The sequence below is a fragment of the Aphis gossypii genome, chromosome 2, assembly GCF_020184175.1.
Source record: "Aphis gossypii isolate Hap1 chromosome 2, ASM2018417v2, whole genome shotgun sequence".
Taxonomy (NCBI): Eukaryota; Metazoa; Arthropoda; class Insecta; order Hemiptera; family Aphididae; genus Aphis; species Aphis gossypii.
In genome coordinates this window covers 44,809,800-44,818,395 of record NC_065531.1, presented here as the reverse complement: position 1 = coordinate 44,818,395, position 8,596 = coordinate 44,809,800, and the positions used below count along the sequence as shown (strand labels likewise).

Genomic DNA, 8,596 nt, shown 5'->3' with positions numbered 1-8,596 from the left:
CTTATTTACTTTTCATGGTTATGGTTATGTCATTCACTCATTAGATTTTTTTTCAATATTATAAATATCAAAAGTAATTATTGTAATATTACAATATTTAATGTGCTTACTTGTTGCTTATGTTAATATATTAAAATGTAAATAAATATCAAATATTTACATACTGTAGATGGACTTTTAAATTATATTTTAAATGATAGCAAATTGTAAAAACTGAGAAATTTTTAAGTACAAAATCAAATTGGTTTATTTTTACAAAAATTATAAGTAGATTAACATAAAATAAACTATAATCAAATAATAAATACATTTATTTTTTGATAGTAAGAAATAAGAATCAATGTTAAGAGATCATATAAATAAACAAAATTGCTATTAATAAAACTAGTATGACTCGATACAAATTATTTTGGTAAACATTATTATCTAGTATATATAAAAATTGAAATAAAAACATTAGACTAGTGAACATAATATTTTAAAATAAAATATTAATTTTTAAAAAATATTAATTTAAATTTACATAGTACCATTACAATAATTAACATTTAATAATTGCAAGAATTAATCCAAACAGTTAATTCTTTATAGTAATTTAACATAAAAATTAAACCCATTTGTAATAAAGGTATTATACAAATAGTAAATAATTTATATTAGTAACAGAAGTGAGGGTAGAAATGGAAAAACCCATTTACAAAAGTCTAAATTATCCAAGTATAATATACTTAATATACATTTTCAAAGGACATCATGGAAGAATTTTACTCAAGTTTCAAAGAGTATTATACAAGTCAACCAATATTACTAAAAATATTATTATTGCTTGTAAATGTTTAAATAATTAAAAAATTACCAATTAATTTGGTAATCAACAAAATGTTAATGTCAAGTTCATTTTTGAAAAAATGCAGTAGCATTCATTTTAAAATTCAATGTCAAATAATAATAATGGGACAAATTATGATGAAAATAAGTCGCATTTTCAATTAAAATAATACTTTTTACAAACTTAGATTAGAAAAACAACACGGTAAAAAAGGAACTAATAATATAATAAACAAAACAAGTTAAGTTAAAACTAAAATTTTAAACATGGTCTAGTTATAAGGAAATCAAATCTACTAAATTTTCTTGAGGTTGAACCATTGATTTAGGAAAAAAATTACATAATTTGTCAAATAAATTACAACGCCACTTGTGTATTTCATCGCTAATATCACCAGATTGGTTATCATCTTTAAACAATAGAGCTGCAGTTTCCTGAAACTATTTTTCATTTGTTTAATAGAAGTTAAAATTATTTATATTCAAACATTAAAAGTATTTAATTATACACTTTTACATGGGTTATTTTGACAGAGTTTATACAAATAAAAAATATATATTTATTAGTTTATATATTACTTAATACTAAAAAATATTAATATATAAATCAAGGGATCGCATTAAATAAATGTATGACTATACATTTTGATAAGATGGAAATAAGCTGTATTTAATGTAAATCAATTTTTGATGTTTTGTTTACTATCAATTTACTTACTTCTCGAGTTTGCTCCGTGTCGGAATGATTAATTAGCTCCGATACAGATGTTTGTAAGAATTGCATAGCAGCTACTTTATCTTTTTTTTTGATTTCTTGAAACCTTTAAAACATAATAGTATTAAGAATATTTATTGTAGGAATAAATGAACATAAAACTAACTTGGATTTCCGAATCAACAGTTTGCATTGGATGCTGAGTTCTGTGTTAGTGCATCTATGCACTTTGAGTTCCCAAAAATCATCTAATCTTAAATTTTGAGCATCAGCTTTCCCAGGATTACCACCAAATAAATAGTGTATCTTAATTGTAATATGTAAAAAATAAAAATATAATTTTTGTTAATTTAATACAATCAAAATAATAGAAGACTGGGAAAAATATAATCAGTATTTATGATAGAAGCATCAACCTTATTCTTTTGATCATATACCAATTGATATGCAAAACGAGGACATGGTTCTATGTGTTGCATTCTATTCCAATATTGTTCATCAGAATTGTGATTTTTATAGATGCAGATCCTATAATAAATCATAAAACTTAGACTTGATTATTTTAGTAATATAAAATGTGTAGTAACTAGTAACTGTTACATTAATTTTAAAATAGCATTAAAACTTTTGTAAAAGTGTATTTTCTTTCTTTTGCTAAGTCATGTGGTAGTGGTTAATTTATTTTAGATTATGACATAGGTTAATAAGATTTATTCAATTTTGTTATTTGTATTTATTTAATTTTTTTTAGTCTATAATTAAATTATTAAAACAAATGTAAAAAGTTCTAAATAATTTAATGAAAAACAATTATCAAAACTACACAAAAATTAAAAATATAATAAATAAATAAAAGTAAAACAATATTTTACAATACTAATAAGTAGAACTTGGATGTATGAATTCTTTTTTTGTACATTTGACTGAGAAAATCTACAAGTTTATTTTTTAAGTGAGAAATCTATTGGTAAAATGTATGTTCATACATTTCTAAATAATTGCATATGAATTGCACGTGTATTGTGTATATAATAATTGATAATTATTTTATTTAAAATATATATATTGTATTTTTTTTTTTAAAAAGTTGCTCATTCAAATCTGATTTGATACAAATTTGTTTTAAAATACATATAAGTAAAGATGCAGTAAAACATTATTTAGTATCTATATTGTTTCATATACTATGATAGTATCATACTAGGAAATTGAATATAACCTTTTTTAAAATTTTTTAATAAATTTATGAATTTTTTTAATAATTACATAATATATTAAATAATAAGAATCAATGTAAAATTAAAATTAAATAATATTAATATTACTAAATAGTTGACGATATCTGATTATTTTATTTTTTATTTATTTACTGTCTAATATAAATTCTATATTTTTATAGAATACCAAAATACTTAATTAATTCAATATCAGAAACTTTATTTGACATACATGTCATTTTGTATCACTACAACCAAGTGCACAATATTAATTCATAAGTATTAAAATATTTTAAGTTCTATATTTTATCGAATTTAATTAATTTTAATATTTAAAGATTTAACACAAAAATGTATTTTACAAAAACATATAACAGCATATTTAAGATTTTTTAATGAATATGTATGCACATATTTCATTGTTTTGTTAGCTCATTAAGTTATGAGGAGTTTCGCTGATAAGAATAAATATCTTAAAAGACGTCACAAAACTAAATTTTTGTTTTTTAATTTTAAGTTTATTGGTGTATTATTGTAGTCAACAAAACTATTGGTAAAAATTCAAAGTTAAAAAATTGATTATTTAACGAGATAATAAGAGTTAAGAGAGATAAATAGCTGAGTGACGTCATAGAGCTGACGACTCAGCAGCCACATATATTTTACCAAAAAATAATTAATTTGATTTACACAATGATTTTAAAAACTTTAAATAGAATTTTAGAATTTTTTTTTCATAATCCTAAGTATATATTTTATGTGCTTAAAAGGATGGTGTGGTATAAAACTTAATATATCTTAGTGTTGCATACATAATTTATAAATTATAGTTTAATAAAATTAATGAGTTTTCGACCAGTGTTGTATTGATGCACAAACTAATTTGTATGAAATTTACAATATTAGTATTATCTACGATAAAAAACTAGAAAACATATCAAAATTATAATAACACCAGTATCATAAACACAAAAAAACACTTAGGATTACATAAAAAAAATTATACCTGCACGTAAAACAAACACGAATATTAAATAAAAATAAGTATGGGGCACACACCATATTTCTTAAATAATGACATACTTTAAATCTAAACAAACTTGTTTTTAGTTTTGTGATATCCTTTAATTGTTGCTATAGAATTATATATAAATATATAGGTTTACCATTTATTTTGTTTAATAAAATATACCCAGAATGCATTTTGAACTTTATCTTCTTTGCGATCTTTGTCTTTACTAAGACTCTACATAAAAATAAGGAATATAATTATTATTAATATAAGGTATAAGAAAAAAATAATTATACTTACAGATAAAATATAAATTTCATCATTATCAGTATCAATTGTTGCGCGTTGTGTATATCCCACTGGTGGCTTATCAACAGTTGCTGGCATTGGCATTGATTGTGTTATACCTGTTTCAATATCATACCATAAGAATTCTGGACATCTTTGTACCATTCTTTGTCGCTGACCACCAAATATATATATCCGTCTCAATTTCTGATGAAAAACCAATCTTATTAGAGTATATTAAATTGTCATAAATTATAATAATCATCAAAAAATAAAACTAACTGAATGTAATAATATAGAATGTCCTCCACGTGATGCTACTGACTGTGGATTGTGTGTCACAACTCCATCTAGATATTTGATTTCGTGGTATGTGTCAGGCAGAATACATGTCCATGTATTGGTTGGGACGTGATATTTGTAAAAACCTGAAAAATCAGGATTTTGTTTATGAGATTCGTTAGCACCACATCTAAAATAAATAAAACAAATATTAATTTTTTTTCTTTAAAATTTTATTGTTAAATGTTATAATTAATTCAAACCTAGAAGAAGACGCTACCACTCTACCACCAAATACATAAATAGTTGACGATATGGAATCCATAACCAATTGGTGGTCAAATATTAATTTAGGTCCACCCATTATACTTGTGTCAGCACATATAAGAGTCCATTGATTTTGTTCTATGTCATAGACATAAAAATCACTCTAAAACAAAATAAACATTTTAAGAACAAAAATAAACACAAAATACTTATAATATATTACAATTATACCTGAGGATAATCACCAATATACGACTGAACTTCATAAAATCTTCCTAAAACAAAAATTTGCTTCCTTTCCATGTCAATACATATTTTATGACATGACCGTGGACTTGGTCCACCCTATGTAAAATACATTTTGTTGGTTAAATAAATTTACGTACAATAATTTTAATGTTAAAAATTAAATAGTTTTACATGCTCTTCTACATTGACTGAAATACAACGCCATGTACCAGTTGCGATAGTAAAGCACCATAAATCAGACAAATCCTTTTGTCCATCCCATCCACCAAGCAGATATATAATACCAGCGGCTGAATCAATACACATTTGATGACCTCCACGCATACATGGCTTTTTTTTACTGGCATTGCCATGCTCTTTAACCAAACTCCAAACAGGTTTGAAACTTTGACTCTTCATAAAACCTTCTAAAAAGCCATCTAAAACAAATCGTTGATTTTTATGGTTAAAGTTTTTAATACTCGAGGAGTATAGACTTACCATTTATTGCTTGATCCATTGAAATCTCAGCCATCTCATAATTTCCATGAGTAACTATTGTTTCATATAATTGTGATAAAAACGGATGTTCTAATGTTACATGAGAACTATGTAAGAGAACATTGGCAGCTAGGTCATAATGGTTTTGACGAAAATGTTTGAGACACAATCGTATTAATGTTTCTTCTCGAAACTAATAATAACATCATATTTCATAACAATTGAATAATAAATAATTATATAATTTTAAAGCATACTTGATAAAATCTAGAGATTTCATTAGATATAATATGAGAATCATCAATGCCATGTAACTCGACATACCAAAGACTGTAATTAAAATTTGAACCCCAGGATTCAAGAGGTTCTAATCTGATATATCTTACAGGTATCATTGTACTATTTTCAAGAGTATGGCGTAAATTAAATGTTTCTATTTCACTATTGTTGCTGAGACCACTAAAACAAAAATAATAATAAAATACTTAAGATATGTAAAAAAAAAAATGTTTAATATAATACAATATATTATTATCACCTATAGAGCAATTCAATTTTTGTATCATCTTCCAACCCACCATAAACTTTGAATCTTTTTAAATTACATACATGTGGTCGTTCATACTTGCCAAACTTTATATACTTTACAATGGAAGTGTTTTGTAGCTTCAAAATTAAATACTATAATTCAATAAATAAAAATTATTATTTTGAGTAAATTAACAAAATAGATCTAAATCATATATTATAGCGTATAATATTATTAATTGTACTTGAGGTGGACTATTGGAAATCGAAGACCATCTAGAACTTTGATCTTTTTGATTATCTTGTAAAATATTTCTGTCAACATACAAAAACATCAAATTTTATTTGAATACTCAAATTAAAATAATTTTAAAAAGTTAAAAATATTAGATTTTAATTAAAATTAATAGTTTACTCTTTTAAAAATACCATTATAATTATATTAATTAATCCAATCAAATTAAATTGATAATAACTTAAAATATAAGTTACTATCTATATGGCATTGTCCATTTTTGATTTTATAAGAACTTAATGGCTTTATGCAAGGTAAAAATATTGGATCAGTACCAAAATAAATAAATATTTAAAGGTTATAACTTTTAATACAATATATGATTACAATTTTTCTATTAAGTTATTAATCTGAATACAATAATAATCTTAGCTAATAATAATAAATGAATAAACATTAAATATTAAAAGATATAGCTTAGGTATATATGCAAATAGATTATTTTGTTTTTATAGTCAAATATTTAAATAATAAAAATTAAGATTAAATCTATAATGTATACAAACATACTTAAGACTGATTAAATATTACTATAATTTAAAATTAACTATACAGTGCATTATGACATACATTTTTGTACCTATTATTAACAACCTTGAGGTAAAAAAATACAAGGTAAAATACACAATTAATGCATAAGTTATTCAGAAGTAAATTCATAAAATTAGGTAAGTCGTAGGTACTAAGAATTTAAAAAAATATATTTGTGTATTTAATTCAAAAGAAATATTTTTCCAAGTTCAATAATCAGTTATTTAACATTATTATCTAAATCTTACAAAGTTATAACAAAAATGTGACCAAAGCTGTGTTAACTTGTTTATAATTTTTATTCTGTCATTAGGTTTATAGATAATTTACAATTTCATAATACTTAAGTGTTTAATTAATTGGATTTGAGTTCATTGAAAATCTTGCCATCAATTTAAAACAAATGTTGCAATTATTATTTTCTGGTTAATAAACCAATAGATTTAAATGAAAATAAACTACGAACGAGAAGAGGTACGACGTAAATATTATGTGTATTAATGTGTTCGGTTAATATTTGTATATAATGAATAAACAATAAGTGTAAAAGTAAGCTGGTCCTTACTCTGGTGCGTAAGTCGGCAAAAAACTCGAATAGGAATGTATGGAATACGATAATTTCTTGCACAAATTTGAACTGGTAGAAGGTTCATCCATTTTCTGAACACAAATGACCGATGGTGGAGGTGGACAAATTCTGAGTATCTATTAGGCGATTTTATTCGGGAACATAAACCAAAATTCAAGAAATACGTCAGCTAGACAGTTTGAAACGAATAGACGATTGTGGCGACTGTGTCCACATATTCTATTGTAATTTATCTCATTTTTGTTGTACTTTAATAATAGACAGTTAAGTGTCTAAAAGGGTAATTCCGTCAAAATGTACAAAAACAATAAATAAAACTGATTAAAATACTATCAATGGTTTTATATATGATAACAAATTTATCCCCTGCCTGGCCGCTGCCTATCTGTATTCTCGCCTACGTAAACAATTTGAAGTACAATATACGCGTTATATTTTGTGCATGCGCATTGCGCAAGTATACTCGTCGCATAATTATTTTATAAATAAAAACCCGGTAATTATATTCATATCCAGTGCTGCCAAATGGTACGATCTTGGTGGGGAAATACGATAATTTAGAGACAAGTACGATCCCCCACCAAACCTTTAAATAATACGATCTTATTAAGTTTTTAAAAATAATTATTATAAATCACGTATTTTACAATTTTATTAAACATGGAAAAATCAAATATTTAATAAAATCTATAATTTTTGGCCATAAATAATAAAAACCACTGAGAGATAAAATAGACAATGTCTATCTCACTATATCACTGTTAAAAACCAATGATTCTACGTCAAAATCTATTTATAAATTATACATATCAATAATCCATTATCCTCATTTTCCATAATTCATTGTCTTGCCTGTTGCCATCGTAAGGCTGTTATATCGACTTCGGTTTTTATTTCCTTGTTCCTTCGTGTTTTTATTATCGTGTACTGTGTAGGACGTAGTTAAACCGCGGTATACATAAAACATAGTACATCGTTTGTCGTTCATTTCACCGTTTGGTTATAACTCATTAATTTCACCAAATTTTCGTTATGTCTGAAAATGAAAGTGATAGTAATTGTTCGACGCCAGAAAAAACTAAAAGGAGACGAGGAGAAAGTTCTAAAACCTATTCGCACAAAAAACAGAAATTCAGAGATGAGTGGTTAACCAATAATGAATACAGGAATTGGTTATTGCCAGTACATAACAATAAGCTATTAGCCAAGTGTAAGTTATGTATTACAGAAATGACTGCTGAATTAAGTGTCATCAAAAAACATTCTCTGACAAAAAAACATTTAAATTCAGTGAACTCTATTGGACGCCAACAAA

General features: G+C 24.6%; 1 protein-coding gene across 1 annotated transcript; it reads right to left on the bottom strand.

The window, feature by feature from the left end:
* Window positions 1-793: 793 nt before the first annotated feature.
* On the bottom strand, window positions 794-8,309 carry LOC114124779 (muskelin). Its single transcript, XM_027988149.2, has 15 exons — window positions 7,258-8,309; window positions 6,112-6,181; window positions 5,877-6,019; window positions 5,596-5,797; window positions 5,339-5,531; window positions 5,030-5,277; window positions 4,841-4,954; window positions 4,606-4,772; window positions 4,343-4,532; window positions 4,073-4,267; window positions 3,927-4,006; window positions 1,960-2,071; window positions 1,710-1,849; window positions 1,547-1,649; window positions 794-1,269 (listed from the first exon to the last, which is right to left on the bottom strand). The coding sequence occupies exons 1-15, from the start codon at window positions 7,347-7,349 to the stop codon at window positions 1,105-1,107; spliced, it is 2,214 nt and encodes a 737-aa protein (XP_027843950.1). The 5' UTR covers window positions 7,350-8,309; the 3' UTR covers window positions 794-1,104.
* Window positions 8,310-8,596: the final 287 nt, after the last annotated feature.

Excerpts from the sequence above, each read along its gene's own strand:
- LOC114124779 (XM_027988149.2), bottom strand. The coding sequence starts at position 7,349 with ATGGATGAACCTTCTACCAGTTCAAATTTGTGCAAGAAATTATCGTAT. Across the intron at positions 6,182-7,257 it reads TTGCCGACTTACGCACCAGA|AAATATTTTACAAGATAATC; the intron begins GTAAGGACCAGC and ends GTATGTTGACAG. Across the intron at positions 5,278-5,338 it reads AATGGATCAAGCAATAAATG|ATGGCTTTTTAGAAGGTTTT; the intron begins GTAAGTCTATAC and ends GATTTGTTTTAG.